This window comes from Kwoniella shivajii, chromosome 1 (genome assembly GCF_035658355.1).
Source record: "Kwoniella shivajii chromosome 1, complete sequence".
In the NCBI taxonomy this organism is placed as follows: Eukaryota; Fungi; Basidiomycota; class Tremellomycetes; order Tremellales; family Cryptococcaceae; genus Kwoniella; species Kwoniella shivajii.
The window spans coordinates 917,425-932,203 of record NC_085908.1 but is presented as its reverse complement, the minus strand read 5'-3'; the positions used below and the strand labels follow the sequence as shown (position 1 = coordinate 932,203).

Below are 14,779 nucleotides of genomic sequence, written 5' to 3'. Positions count from 1 at the left end.
CTACCGACCGGTTTCATCGACATCACTTGCTACTAAATCTTGCACCTTTCATTGAGAGGTCATTACAAGAGTATACTTTGTATAACCCAAATCGACTAGCTCATCATACAGTATATCCATATCCGATACCTTTCCGCTCTAAAGTTTCGTATACATTCTTTTCCCAACCTGTTCCAACGAATCAGAGCTTTGTCTCTAAGACGCCCATGGACGATGAGTCACGCTTCAAGTGCCCCTCCTTCAAGACCGTCTTCTCCCGCTCCTCTATACCGTAGATCATCCGCAAGAATAGCGTGTGTGCAGTATGATGTCAAGGTGGGTTTTGTTCTCTTACGTACGTTGCTAAGCTGCTTGAGAATCCGTGGACTAACAAGGAGTGACAGCTTGGACGCGTGCAAGAGAATTCAGCCAAAGTGGAAAGCCTGACTCAACAGTGAATACGTGTCTTACATGTTGTTGTCTTGATCCATTAGCTGATGCCGGAGTTCGTAAGCCTTCAACCTGGCTCGATAGATCTATTGGTATTACCCGAAATGTGTTTATCCGGATATATATTCAATAACCCAACATCAATCTTACCATATCTTGAACCACAAAGAATTGGACCTACTTCACTTTTAGCTAGATCACTAGCACAGAGGTTGAAATGTCATGTGATAGCTGGATATCCCGAGGCTCTACCCTCAGCACCACAACCATTTAGGTCTAGCTCATCATCATCTAAGAGACTGAATTTGATGTCGGAAGGAAACGCGGGTCCGGATGAGATGAAACAATTGGATGGGGAAGGTACGGGTGTAGGACATAATTCAGCACTGGTCGTAGGTCCTACAGGCGAAGTCATCGGAAATTACAGGAAGACATTTAGATTCGAAACGGACAAGAATTGGGCAAGAGAAGGTGAGTGATGATATAGATACACTATCTGTACACATTCAAAGTTTTAAGTTCGCATAATTGACAGAATCCTGTGATTTTAGGAGACGGATTCATGCATTTTGATCTTCCAGATCCACTAGGTCGAGTAGCCGTAGGGATCTGTATGGGTGAGTGTGACATTTTTCATGACATTGACAATCCGGCTGATTAGATGATAGACATGAACCCTAAAGATTTCATTGGTGAGTTACTCCCTCTCCTGATTACTAGAAGTTTGTGAACTGATTCTGTTGGATATAGCCCCATGGGACGCATTTGAATTAGCTAATTACTGTCGTGATAATTCCGTCGATATGCTCGTCGTCCCGTGAGTACACTAATATACTTCTAATTGAAACAATTTGCTCAGTCCGTCAAGCTGATTTCAGCGATATGTAAAAACAGAATGAATTGGCTTAGTCCCCCTGCTGAACCTCCAAATGAAACACCAGAAGAAGATCCCCAATCTCCTTCTGAATCAAACCTGAATTATTGGGCAGCAAGATTACAACCACTTCATGATCCGGTACCTGGCTACACCACACCCCGAGGAGAGGTTTCAGATCCGCTCGAAGGGAAAGAAGTCATTTTCGTAGCTTGTAATCGCATAGGAACAGAGGAAGGTGAGCGTCAGATCTTGAGTACTTGCCATAGCCGATTTGAAATACTAATGTGCTAATAAATGTATCTTGTTTGTGCATGCATGAACCGTTTAGGTACGAAATTCGTAGGAACAAGCAGTGTTATGACCATCTCGTCAAATCCATCTAGAATAGAATTAGTGGAATGTTGTAATATCTCAGAAGAACGCGTTATGATTGCAACAGTGACATGAATACAATATATCCCCCGCGATACCCGAGTTTGCTGATTAGCGAATCGAAGAAGTCTGCGCAGCGAAATATAATTTGCAAGCAGTATTCGGAATAAGGGTCGTGTCTTTCGTAGCGATCATCCGTGTATACGTCGAGGCCTGGAAATGCCATTTGTCAAGAGAAAGAGAACAGATACATGCAAAGCTGGGCAGCTGTTCTCGGCAGTTGCGGTATCTAAGTAAAAGAGTGATTCATGTGAAAGTCGATCACAAACGATGAGAAAGAAATCAAAGGTTTTTGGGGAGCAAGTTATGGTATAAACGCCCTTGCGTGAATATGTACATGAGGACATTTCTCTTGATCAGTCGTCCATTGTGAACTGAAGAGAACAACCAGTATAGGTAGCCGTCAGAACAAATCAGGGACGCTGGTTAGATTATTCGTCCAGCTCGAAGTACCGCCTTTGATATTCGCTTGTCCCTTACTGGCACCGCAAAAGAGAGTCAGTTGTGGGATGACACCAGTAGGGAGCAGCGAGTTCGCTATTCTCGTACTCACTCAGAGAGGGAATCGGAGACTTCTGCTACAGGCGCAGATGTATCTGATTTACTGGTCATTTCGAACACCGTCAGAGTCCCGTTAACGATCACCAACCCATTCTCGTCATCTCTGCCTTGAAGTGCCTCCCAATGTTGGTAGTCATGCAAAGGAATTTCGAGGTAAGCCCCCTCTCCATCGCGGTTGAAAGATGTACCACCGCGGATTGGGTGTCTGTTGATGGAGATCTTTTGCACCGGAGCGAAACGCTCGGGAGCAGTAAAACAAATAGTCCCTTGAGTCGTAGACCCATTTTCGGGTTGCACTGATCCTTCACCGGTATAGACATTGTGAATACTACTACCGGATTTGGTCGGGACAAACAAGGTAACATGTCGGGGAGTTACATGGTTGAGTAATTCCGCATTATACTCATATTTCTGAGACACAATAGTCGACGGCTGGATTGCTGTACCATTCATAGATAAGGTTGAAGCTCTAGATTCGTTCTTGGAGGTGGAAACGTCGTTTAATTGGACCCCAAATTCACTATCATGAAAATAAGGCAAAGATTGTTTATTCCACTTGGAGAGTGCAGTGGGAAGTGAGCCTTCTTTTGGGTTCTGTATGTCGCGAACGAACCATGAGCCGCCTCGACCCTCACAGTACTCTAATTATACGGGTGCTTCGTATTGGGTTACCTGGCCAGATGAGCTCAATATCCCTCGAGTGGGCAAAGTGTCAGAAGCAGTAGTCGTCTCCATGTCGATGAGTAAATGTATTCCTATCACTTGTTCGTGGTATAGTTCGAAGACGTTATTGTATGGTTCAGAAGAGTGAACGACAACGAGCAGATACAGGGAATGGTTTCTAAGCAGGATTCATCTGGGTAGGTATTATATACCCTATCTACGATCGCCTGAGTCTCTTATTTCTCAGAGTTGATTTCACGGATCTGAAAGGAGAAGATGATACATCAAGCCTGTATGACGTTTCGGGCCTTCCACGTCTCTTCATGTCAATGGTTCTCTTCTTGAAAGGTTCACGATCTTTTATACATGACTTTGCCTCGAGTCCATCTTGAGTCGTTTTGGCATTCAAAGGATGAAGCAACAATCCAGACTGGACGATCGTAAGCATGCAGTCTGCAGTTCTGCTGGTCACATCATTCATGCAAGATAATGTAACTCGTGCTGGAAATGTCTCACAAGATCTCATTGGCGTCAACAGTCATCCCGCCAGATGATCCAATACAAACATGTAATATTGATGATTATGGTATACAAGATGATAATCATGTCAGCTTAAGAAAATAGCGAAAGGATCGTCAGGAGCACCATCCCATCAAGCGGAACAGCTGTTTAACCTGAGATGACGAGGTCGACTGGACCATGCAACAGCCTCGAAGTCAGGCTTTTGGGTGTACGAGTAACATATGCAGAGAGACTAAAATGAGATGTGAAGATTGAGAATATACATGCGGCACTTTGCCTTTAGGCAACCATCTAATCCATCTAATATAGAACAGACAAATTTAAGAGTGTAGCTATGTAATTGAAGTGACAAGGTCGACTGCATCACAAATAAGGGGAGAAGTCTCGCTTGCGTTTTGCGACCGCACTGCACAAGGAAGTCAGTTATCCACAGGGGTTAGCTACTACACATACGTAGTAGAATCAGGCATAGATTCGAAGACCGTAAGAGTCCCATTAACGGTCAAGGGTACTCTTGTACTAGCGACGAGTGCTAACCAATGCTTGTAGTCGCTTGGCAGAATCTCAACATAAGCTCCCTCTCCTTTGTCATTAAAGGAGGTTTCACCTCGGACAGTGCCAGTAGTAACGGAGATTGTTTGCACTGGATCAAACCGCTTGGGCGCGGCGACACAAATTTCTCCTCGTGTCGCATACCCATCTCCCCCAAGGTGCTGAAGGTCTGGCTGCACCGATGCAGTCCCGGAGTAGACATCGTGCACGTTACTGTTGGAGCGGGTTGGGACGAACAAGGTGACATGTCGGGAGAACGTGTTGATAGGAGGAGCTGATTCATCCCAATCGAGATCATATCTCTTGGTGAGGATAGTGGACGGCTGAAGTGAGGCACCACCAAAAGAGAAAGTGGAGGCATTGGATCCATCTTTGGCGGCGGGAACGTTGTACAATTGAAAAGGGTCAAGTGACTCGCTATCATAATAATGAGAAGGCAGTTCTTGCCCTTTCCATGCGGAGAGGGCAGAAGGGAAAGATTCTCCATCGAGTCCCTCGATGTCTTGAACAACCCATTCCTCTCGGCCATCTCCCCATACGTTGTCCTCGTCTTTTCGGATTTCTAACTCTACCGGAGCGCGATAGCTGATCACCTGGCCAGAGAATGTCAGTGGATCTTGATTGGGGACCCTGTTAGGAGCAGGATTGGGATCCATGTCGATCAGTATATTTGAAGATGTTGTTTGTGGGATTCGTTTATGAAAAGGCTAGGTTACGATATGAATGAGCGAAGAGCAATGGATAGATGTCAGAATGAATGCGAAGCGGAAGAGCAGTTATAACTCGACATTATGGCAATCTGCGCAGGCCTTATATACCTTGTCATCATTATCCACTACTGCAAGTACTCAGAGGGGTCGACTTCTTGATCTGAAAGGAGAGGGTAGCACGTCATGGAATCACCTCATTTGTGGCCTTCTCAGTAGTTTATTGTCAAAGGATTTACCTGTTTTCAGTATGCATGATGATGCAATAGTCACCTCCAGAGTATGATTTATCATCATCTATCGAATAATGCCCTCACGATGTCCTGCCCAGAATGTAAGCAACTACTCGGGGCGAAGACACAAGAGAGAGAATCGTTGAACCATTGATGATGACATATTCTTCCATTGCAAGGAGTAAATACGCGTCCTAAGCGTCACAAACACACTGACGTTTCATCAAGCGTGTCGGTCAGTCCATAGTAGATGCCATGAAGGTTTATTGAGCAATTATGAATATGGAATCACCTGGATTGTCCACAAACGCTTTGTAACCAACCACTCTGATGGTAACATTTGAACGATGACCGAGATGAAATGAAGGATCGTCGTGTAGATCCCGGCGTTCCTTGATCTTCTTCGATACAAATGATTATTCATCATACGAGTATTACGTAGTATTAAGTTGATTGTCAAGCATTCTCAACGTATTTCTGTTTACTCCTTTATTGATGACACAGGCGATGGACGCTGATGAGTCGAGGTATCGGAGTGGTAAGTTGCTCATCAATGCATTCAAGCGCATACACGAGCATACATCCAAATATACAGGAATGACTTCTCCGTCGCATCAAAGATAAAAAGCATCCGATAAAATCTGATTACAAATAGGGTCCGGCCATCAGACTCTTGGCTTATCAATTCGCCCAATTCACCTCGGGGACCCGCTTGATAAGCAAACACTTGGATGAACACCGAGGGCATACTTGGGAAAGATGGAAAACATCATACGGCCATGTCATTCCTGTGGACATATAAATAGCAGCTTTGATCTGATGCATCCAATCCAACTCTTCATCAAATCATCACAACAACTTCAAACTATTCTTTCCATTCAACCATTCCAACCTCAATCGTACAAACATATCCCTTAAATCAACTCGATTATATCTACACGAAACCTAATTCACAATGTCTCAGAAAATACTCGTCGTTCTCGGTGCTACCGGTAAACAAGGTGGATCAGTAATTAAATCCATTCTTGCTGATCCCAAAGCCAAATCCCTATTCAAACTACGAGCTATAACTCGTGATACTACCAAAGAATCCGCCAAAGCTCTCGAATCTCAAGGAGTCGAGACTGTTAGTGCCGATTTGGGGAATAAGGAATCTTTGATCAAAGCCTTTCAAGGTGCATACGCCGTTTTCTCAGTAACAGATTATTGGTCAACTATGGATACAAACGTTGAATACAGTCAAGGAAAAGCGGCTGCAGATGCTGCTAAAGAGACTGGAGTGCAACACTTTGTTTGGTCTTCCTTGTTGAACACTACAAAATGTAAGTCTCACCTCACCCTTTTGCTCTTTTTATTCGTTCCATCGACTAATCCGTATTGTCCTTTCATCTACTAGCCACGAACGGAAAACTCTCCAATATCGAACACTTCGATACTAAAGCTGCCGTGGAAGAATACATTCGATCAATTGATCTTCCTGCATCATTCTACCTTCCCGGATTCTACATGTCGAATATTCCAGGTCAAGCACTTCGAAAAGATGATTCAACAGGAAAATACGTGTTTCAACTTCCCATTCAATCCGACGCCAAAATACCTGTAATCGATATCGAGAATGACACAGGTAAATTTGTCAAATCGATCCTCTTGAATCGAGATGCGACAATTGGTAAACATATTTATGGTGCTTCTGCTTATTTGTCTCCTCAAGACATCGTTGATGGTTTCGTCAAAGCTTTCTCTAAGGATGGTCAAGGAGCTTCGTTCAAAATTCAAGATGATAATGAATATAAAGGCGTTTTGGCCTATTTCGGTATGCCAGAGAAAGTTCAAGTTGAATTACTCGAAAATATGCATCTCTTGAATCCGGAATTCGGTTATTACGCCGGAGCAGATTTGACTGAATCACACTCTGTAAGTAGATCATAAACGCAACAATACGCATTAGCTAACAAATAACCTATATGTATAGATCTTAACCGATGAGTTGACTTCTTGGTCAGACTACGTCAAAGCTTCTCCCGCTTTCAAGGATCTTCAGTGATCATAGTTATATAGGAAATATGTACAAAAATTAGTCAGAATGGATTGAGATTGATTTGACAAAATAATTTTGAGTGTCCACAGAGAAGCAAGTACGAGTACTATCTTCAAGCATCATCCGTGATACACCTACTTATGCCACTTCCCAAGAACTAAGGTACACATCATGTACAACATCAGATCCCAAACATCTTTTGTTTGAGCCACCATTCACTTTGATGAGGTGCTCTTTTTACAACATATGACGGATTGCACGGAACAGTAATCATATGAGTATTGAAATCTCGCAAGGGAATCGTCATCGCTTCAAGGGTTGGATTCAAGTCGTACAATGGATATCCGGACTTCTAACCTGTTGCCGTCACCATCTAGCCCATTCCGAAGTAACACCATGACGTTATTTTGACATCTTGCTCCACAGTGAAAAGCAGGATGACTTTCATGAAATATAATGGGTTGTGATATAACGTTGATTCAAAAGATACAGCTTTCGACCAGGTTGCTTTGCGTTTCTCAATCACTTCGTAACAGATTCCACTTCCACGATCATCTCTTTCTCTTTGGTTTTAGTAGCCTTTCTGACTCCTCTAGGAACGAATGCAAGACTGCTTTCCATTTGACCCATTCGTGAGATTATGTCATCCATATCTATATCCGCTCTAGGGTTTGAAGATGGATCGCTACCCTTATCAAGTCGATGTATATCTGCAGGGAGAGGGGTTTCAGGTTCTAAGGGTGTTGAGTTACCTCTTGAGGAAACTGGGTCGCGCCTTGGTCTGATCAGACTCATCGCTAAGCCATCTTCACTGACTAGTTTGTTGATCTACGATCATATAGGATGAGCTGGGATAATAACAGAGGAATATCATACTCACACCATGATTCGTGATACTGAAGAAGTATTCTGGAGGATATTCTGAACCAACTTATCAGCTGAGTATGTTCAACAATCGATATCAAATTCACTCGGCTACCAAATCGGGTGGTACTCACTGTGTTTATCGATTAAATGTCTTCTCCTTTTCTTCGGGTCAAGGAAAACTTTACCACATTGTGTTGGAGGTAAAAAGCATTGAAACTGTTACGACACGAGTATCAGCTTGTTACGTTCTACATGTCTCGGCCAAATGTCAGGAGATACATACAGTCTTCTGACCGTTCTCCTTCTTTGCTCTGATTATCGGATCATGAACTTCAGCCTGATGCTATACAGTTCTTCACATGTCAGATAAGCTATCCAATGCATATCCACATGATAAGAGAGATCAAGGAAACTTACAAGGTTGTACAACCTTTCATCTGGGAAAGCTTTCAAACATTCTTTCCATCTTTTACCATCTTTAATTCTTCCACCAGAGAATGATTCAGGTACTGTCACTGTCTTACTCAAATCCAAATCCGAATCCAGGTCTAACGTTTCTTTTTCCTTTCCTTTAGCAATGTGTGACACTTCGATTGCTCTATCTCGAATGGGAATTCGACATATCCACTTATGATATATGTCTTGATGTCTATCTAATTCAACTTGATTGGAATATGAGGTCGATGACCCAGTTTGTGAACATGTAGGTGGGAGGACACATAGAAAAGGTTTGGTAGTAGGTGAAGAAGGAGCTCGATGATATTTAGGTGGAGGTGAAGGAGATCGGAAAGAAGATGATGAGCCTTCTGTGGAGGATGAAGAGAGAGATCGAGATCTCTTCATTCGATTGTTCGTATTCATATTATCGTATAACCGTCATGCTTGTCAAGTCAAGAACATAGAGAAGAAGCAATGCCAATCAACACACATATATATATATACATACATCAACATGATTTGACGTGCAGAGAGGGTGGACCACCTCCATCTTCATCTCAGTGCCACATTGATGAGATATCGCCGTAATCCCGAATGCATGCTTTGGTGGGATGAGGGGATGATGCGTCTCACTTCGTTGTCATCGGCTTGGTGCGTCCTCACACTGCTCAATTAATATATTCACCTTGGAATATATAGCAATTCAATCTTCGTCGCTTTTCACGTATTCTACAAAGTATATACCAACGAGTCCATCTCGCTGCTAACCAGGTAAGTCTAGAATACATCCTGGTGGGCTTCGACCTCTCTCGCCTTTCAGATATACCGTTCAATCATATATCTCCTGTGATCGCCGCCCTTTCGCTGCTTCGGATCTCGCTGACCTGTTTCTGCTCTTGTTAGTTCCTACCAACCCTTCTCCCATCGAAGCAGATAATCACCTAGTCTATCAAAATGTCTACCGTCGCCGAGCTCTGTCCAGTCTACGCTCCCTTCTTCGGAGCAATGGGATGTACATCCGCCATTGTCTTCACCTGTATCGGTGCTGCGTGAGTTAGATATCTTATTTTTTGAGTTCTCGGAGAAGGGTATCTTTGTTTTCGATGGCGGTTTGGAGGTATGCTGCATATGGAGTCTTTCAGAGACAGCCGGATGGGCAAGGATCTGAAACAAACGAGGAAGACTCATCTTAACATGAGATACTGCATTGTCGATCTTTTTAGGTTTTGCCGCTGACTTGTCCTGGTCCTTGGATATAGCTACGGTACCGCTAAATCAGGTGTCGGAATCTCTGCCATGGCTGTTCTCAGACCTGATCTCATGATGAAATGTGCTATTCCTGTCGTTATGGCTGGTATCATTGGTATCGTAAGTTCGCGATTCCCTCATTTTCCTGCCTGTTAATTCTAATCATTCCACTTGGGTTGAGAGGGTTACACGTGGTCCGGTCAATCTATCCCGATCTGAATTCACGAAGGTAGTTCAAGCTGACATACTCTTTGGGATTGTAGTATGGTCTCGTCGTATCAGTTTTAATTACTGGTGGTCGTGAGTTAGCATTCTCTAGACTGAATCGAAGTAGTATCCAAAGCCGGAGCTGACATGGTCGGTCAATAGTCGCTTCCCCCATGCCTTTATACACTGGATTTATTCAACTAGGTGCTGGACTTTCAGTCGGTCTCGCCGGTCTCGCTGCCGGTTTCGCCATCGGTATCGTCGGTGATGCTGGTGTCAGAGGTACTGCTCAACAACCTAGATTATTCGTTGGTATGGTGAGTAGATTTGGCCCATCAGCTTAGAGCTTGAGTGCTGGAGTCTAATCTCATTATTACGTCTTTTTCCAGATTCTTATCCTCATTTTCGCCGAAGTCTTGGGTCTTTACGGCTTGATCGTAGCTTTGATTCTTAACACCAACGCCGGTGTCACCTACACTGTAAGTCGGGACTCTGCCTCGGTCCGTACCACATCAGCAAGCATTACATCTGATTAACGAAATTTATGTTCGAAAATAGTGTCCTGTGCCCCAGTAAATACACCTAAAAAATCTCACCTCCCTTTCTCCTCTTGCAATCTTCTACGCAATCTCTCATATCTCAAATGATCCTTAACCTAACCCTTTCATAACGATCATTGCCCTCCGTATCTCCCACATACCAAAAACACCCCACCCTACTTCAAGTCTTTTGACAAAAAGGCTTTTCTAGATTTGAAACCTGTTGTGTTCGTGAAAGAATCAAAGTTCATAGGTTGATAAAAGAGGATGCACACGTAAAAATGCACTTGATCGTCTACAAACTTGCTTGACTGGTTTATCAGGATATATAGTCCTAGTCTCTCGCGCTGATTACACCGTCTTTGATTGCAATGGATATGGGAATGAAATGACTGCACAGTCGAGTTCGTAAATGAACCGTCAATCACCTATGTTTGGAGGTGTTTTGCTGGTTTGTTGGTGATGTGTCAGTGTCGAAATGAAGAAGAATAGCATCCGATGATATACATCGATAATTGATTGCAATGAAATTAGCACGAACAATTTATCCCAATCACTACCACGTACATCATCGAACTCATAAGATATCTCGCCCAGTATCAGAGCCAGTAAGGGACTGAGTTGACCATGGACCTGGGATAGGTTTGACCATCCATGCATATTTTTCAAATATATCTATCTACTTTTATAGATCCGCACTCATTCCTATACCTTTAACAGGCTCGTCCAAGTCTGCTGCCCCGGTATTTCCTCTTTTATTTCCATCATCATGAAGGTATTTTTTGATCGTTGAGGTACTTAGGCTCTAACGGTTTTACCATCTTTAGTGCCTTCGAGAATTTTGCTAACTGATGCCCAAACTAATTTAGGTGATTGAGCAGCATCTACAGGGGTCCAAACACCTGTTTTCTTGTAATAGTCAACTACGGGACCAGTTTGAGCGTGATAAGTCGTTAATCTCTTCTTGAGTGTCTCGACGTTATCGTCTGATCTTTGGATCAAAGGTTCCCCGGTTTGGTCGTCGGTCATTGGTTTCTTGGGTGGGTTGACTGTCTCATCAATTCAGAGCAGGGTGGGCGGGGAATGAGAATGAGGAAGTGAAGTGAACAGCAGACGCAAATCAGTAAAACGATTCTTCCTTGGATTCACTCTGCATCAACGTTATACGTTCACTCACACTCCCTGTGGTAACTTCTTCCTGAAGCGGGATGTACCAATCTACCTGTGATTCTTGAGATCAAAAGAGCATCCGGAATCTTAAGTTCGATAGCGTGATCAATGGCTTGTTTGGCTTCTGTTAACATTGCATCGAGTTTTGAAGCTTGGGGAACTGTTCGAGGGAATCCATCAAGGATGAATCTATAGTATTAGAATTAATAGAAAAGCCCCATCAGAAACCATCATTAGCACCCAGTCCGAATTAGATCTACAAAGAAATGTGAGACGAGAAGTTTATACCCAACTCACCCGTTCTTACATTCAGCATTTTTACTTAATTCCTCTTTGATCATACCGACCATAATTTCATCACTGACCAAACCACCTTGATCCATGATTTTTTTAGCCGCTTTACCTAATTCAGTCTGTCTGGAAACTTGAGATCTGAGCATATCTCCAGTAGCCAAATGACAAATACAGTATTTAGATGAGATGTTAGGTGCTTGTGTACCTTTTCCTATTATTTCGAATAACATAAAGATAAAGGGAAACAAATAAGTAAATAAATCAGCATTCTATTCCTATGTTTTGAATGATAGCTAGCCTTGTACTTCTAAAAGCTCACCAGCACCGGGTGGACCAATCAAGACCATTCGAGGAGCATCTTTGGGTGCACCTAAACCAACTGCAGCTTTGGCAGTATCGACAGCTGAAGACACAGATGAAGAAGTTGATTTTTCAAGTTGGTGAATTTTATCTTGGAGCTATTTGATTTTGCGTACAACAATAGGTAGGAGTGAGTAGTACAGACAAGAACGAGCAGGACAATAACGGTATCATGTCAGTCATTCAATTCCATATGTAGAAACGCAAGAAAAACTCACTTGGTTAACCAATGTCTTGAGATACTCAAGCTCCGAACCTGAACCTGCTGCAGATGCCATTTTGACTATTGATTTTGAGAAATCTTACGAGATTTAGCTTTGTTTCTCTGGTCAGCGATGTTTGGGAGATGACTCACATCAACTGATCTTCTGATATATCTAGATGAGATCAAGGTATATATCTCTCCAAGGCTTTCTTGTGTATCTTTTTTTGACTTGTTGAATTTCCACAGAGGTGGTAGACCGAACAAGTCCGTCCAACACGAACCAATCCCCCAATTGACTTTTGCTCTCCCCCCCCGGTTATAAGAGAGAGCAAGAGAGTGCCACTTTCAAACTTGAGATTGGCACCGGGATTAATTCCCCCCTTTTCCTTTGCATGTCCCACGCTTTTACCACGTGGTCGCTCACCTTGTTTAGTGCCAAGATCACCCCTTAATTCGCGACTTGTTTTGTTTTTTCTTGTTTTTCTTTTAATTCTAGGTATTACGTAGGTGGTAAGCTTGGGCCTCATTTTCAGCACCAACTGCACAGCATATAACATAATCAACACATACATCCCCCAATCTCTCTTCTCTATCATCTTTCATACATAGCATTCAGAATCGATCCAAGTACATACACTTGCTCATTCACTCACTTGCAACTCAACAGCATAGTCACTCATTAACACAGCAAACCCCCACACGTAAGTAGAAAATCAATCTTTCCCATCCTTTGTTCTCAACACCTTTCAACATGACCCCTGTCTCTTGGCAATGTCTCTGTCTTTCACCCGTCGTGAATGCTCTGGACCTGTCTGAATGTCGCATACTTATTCTATCATTTGCATGTATCTCATTTGGCTGACATCCACGATAATGGGAATAGCCAATAAAAATCTCATATATAAAATGTTCGCTTTCATCCCTGTTCTCGCATTACTCGCTGGACCTGTGTTCGCACAGGACTCTTCCACTGCCTCAAACGGTACCGCTTCAACTGTTCAAATTGAAGGATTAGAAGCTAACTTCAAGCGTAAGTTCCCATTCTTATATCGCATTCACAATGATATTCGACTTCATCTTGCTTGCCATATCGTGTCTTACACTGATAATGATCAACTGCTGTATACAGAGGCTCAACTGGTTCCTCAACTACTCAGTTCTTTCGATCCTGAAGCGATTCTCTCAGTTTCTTTCAGTGGACAAGCCATCGCCACAGGTGACAAACTTGACGCCACTGGTGAGTTGAATTGTCGACAATCCGATCAAGATCAGATGAATTGGAGGAGCTGCTGATTGCAATTATAGCTGTTGCTTCATCACCTGAAATCTCCGTCTCACCTGCCGCCGATGAGACCCTCGATGCTGGTGCTGTGAGTAAAACATACCTCTCTTAATGCACCTAACGAGGATTTATAGATACTGACATCTCCCATTTATTTTCAGTTATACACCCTTCTCATGGCTGATGCCAATGCCGTCGGAACCGACCAAAACGTCACTGAACAAACCAGACATTGGCTCGTAAACGGTGTATCACTTTCTCAAGGATCTCAAGCTCCTTACGCTGTCAACTATACCGGTGCCACCACCATGTAAGTGATAAATTCGCACATACGAATACAGACGAAGCTAATCTAGTTTTTCCATAGTACCGATTACGCTGGACCTGGACCTTTCGAGGGTACTGGATCTCACCGGTGAGCTTAACTTTCGCTTCTCTGATAGAAGAAACGCTCCTATCCTCTGGGACGTCTAAAGAGTGATCAGCACCCGGCTTCGGTCCCTTTTCTACTTTGAATATCTTGCTGATGACGCATGCCTCCTCATCTCAGATATGTTATTGCTCTTTATGAACAAGGATCTGATTTCGCCGCCCCCGCCAACCTCTCTACAGCCGGTGTTGCTCTTGGAACGTGGTTCCTCTCATCTTACGTATCAGAATCCAAACTTGGTGATTTAGTATCTGCCAACTACTTCCAAGTCGAAAATGGTGTTGCTACTTCCACTGTGAGTGGAATTACTCTCAGTTCACATTCACTCCCTTCAGGTCATATCCTATACTTCGCGTACCATGATGTCAAACGCAAAACGAATGTGTACTGATTCATCCCCTTTACAGGCCGAATCTACCACTGCAGTAGATTCTACCACTTTAGCTGGATATGCTTCCAACACCGTCGCATCCGCAACCTCAGGTGCCAACTCTCAAACCGTTTCTGCAAGTGGATCAGGTACATCAGCATCTCAAACTTCCGCTGCCGCTTCAGGTGCTTCAGCCGCTTCCAGTGCCGCTGCTTCAGCCGCTGCTACTTCAGCGGCCAGTGGAGCAGGTAAGAACGGTGTAGTATACGGTATGATCGTTGGTGCTGTAGGTGTTGTAGGTGCCGTTATCGGTGCTGCTCTCTAAAGAGGATAGAGTAGGATGAAGTAAATATCT

At 43.4% G+C, this 14,779-nt stretch overlaps 8 protein-coding genes across 8 annotated transcripts; 4 read left to right on the top strand and 4 right to left on the bottom strand.

The window, feature by feature from the left end:
• Positions 1–213: 213 nt before the first annotated feature.
• On the top strand, positions 214–1,753 carry IL334_000354 (uncharacterized protein; the record flags this gene model as incomplete). Its single annotated transcript, XM_062932138.1, has 8 exons — positions 214–315; positions 384–433; positions 494–900; positions 981–1,046; positions 1,098–1,121; positions 1,180–1,246; positions 1,324–1,541; positions 1,635–1,753. The coding sequence occupies 8 exons, from the start codon at positions 214–216 to the stop codon at positions 1,751–1,753; spliced, it is 1,053 nt and encodes a 350-aa protein (XP_062788189.1).
• Positions 1,754–2,141: 388 nt separating this feature from the next.
• Positions 2,142–3,034, bottom strand: IL334_000353 (uncharacterized protein; the record flags this gene model as incomplete). Its single annotated transcript, XM_062932137.1, has 3 exons — positions 2,142–2,217; positions 2,292–2,893; positions 2,972–3,034. The coding sequence occupies 3 exons, from the start codon at positions 3,032–3,034 to the stop codon at positions 2,142–2,144; spliced, it is 741 nt and encodes a 246-aa protein (XP_062788188.1).
• An 893-nt stretch (positions 3,035–3,927) lies between these two features.
• On the bottom strand, positions 3,928–4,692 carry IL334_000352 (uncharacterized protein; the record flags this gene model as incomplete). The annotated part of the gene is made up of 1 exon (XM_062932136.1): positions 3,928–4,692. The coding sequence occupies one exon, from the start codon at positions 4,690–4,692 to the stop codon at positions 3,928–3,930; it is 765 nt and encodes a 254-aa protein (XP_062788187.1).
• A 1,239-nt stretch (positions 4,693–5,931) lies between these two features.
• IL334_000351 (uncharacterized protein) lies at positions 5,932–7,020 on the top strand (the record flags this gene model as incomplete). The annotated part of the gene is made up of 3 exons (XM_062932135.1): positions 5,932–6,298; positions 6,373–6,890; positions 6,949–7,020. The coding sequence occupies 3 exons, from the start codon at positions 5,932–5,934 to the stop codon at positions 7,018–7,020; spliced, it is 957 nt and encodes a 318-aa protein (XP_062788186.1).
• Positions 7,021–7,536: 516 nt separating this feature from the next.
• IL334_000350 (uncharacterized protein) lies at positions 7,537–8,742 on the bottom strand (the record flags this gene model as incomplete). The annotated part of the gene is made up of 5 exons (XM_062932134.1): positions 7,537–7,842; positions 7,895–7,935; positions 8,013–8,097; positions 8,165–8,224; positions 8,299–8,742. The coding sequence occupies 5 exons, from the start codon at positions 8,740–8,742 to the stop codon at positions 7,537–7,539; spliced, it is 936 nt and encodes a 311-aa protein (XP_062788185.1).
• A 531-nt stretch (positions 8,743–9,273) lies between these two features.
• IL334_000349 (V-type proton ATPase proteolipid subunit) lies at positions 9,274–10,350 on the top strand (the record flags this gene model as incomplete). Its single annotated transcript, XM_062932133.1, has 6 exons — positions 9,274–9,368; positions 9,579–9,687; positions 9,831–9,867; positions 9,937–10,091; positions 10,164–10,253; positions 10,333–10,350. The coding sequence occupies 6 exons, from the start codon at positions 9,274–9,276 to the stop codon at positions 10,348–10,350; spliced, it is 504 nt and encodes a 167-aa protein (XP_062788184.1).
• Positions 10,351–11,111: 761 nt separating this feature from the next.
• IL334_000348 (adenylate kinase) lies at positions 11,112–12,415 on the bottom strand (the record flags this gene model as incomplete). The annotated part of the gene is made up of 5 exons (XM_062932132.1): positions 11,112–11,362; positions 11,491–11,672; positions 11,781–11,988; positions 12,097–12,235; positions 12,356–12,415. 5 exons carry the CDS (start codon positions 12,413–12,415, stop codon positions 11,112–11,114), a joined length of 840 nt encoding a protein of 279 aa, XP_062788183.1.
• Positions 12,416–13,248: 833 nt separating this feature from the next.
• IL334_000347 (uncharacterized protein) lies at positions 13,249–14,749 on the top strand (the record flags this gene model as incomplete). The annotated part of the gene is made up of 7 exons (XM_062932131.1): positions 13,249–13,372; positions 13,472–13,579; positions 13,648–13,712; positions 13,786–13,934; positions 13,992–14,039; positions 14,175–14,349; positions 14,462–14,749. The coding sequence occupies 7 exons, from the start codon at positions 13,249–13,251 to the stop codon at positions 14,747–14,749; spliced, it is 957 nt and encodes a 318-aa protein (XP_062788182.1).
• Between the last annotated feature and the right edge of the window lie 30 nt (positions 14,750–14,779).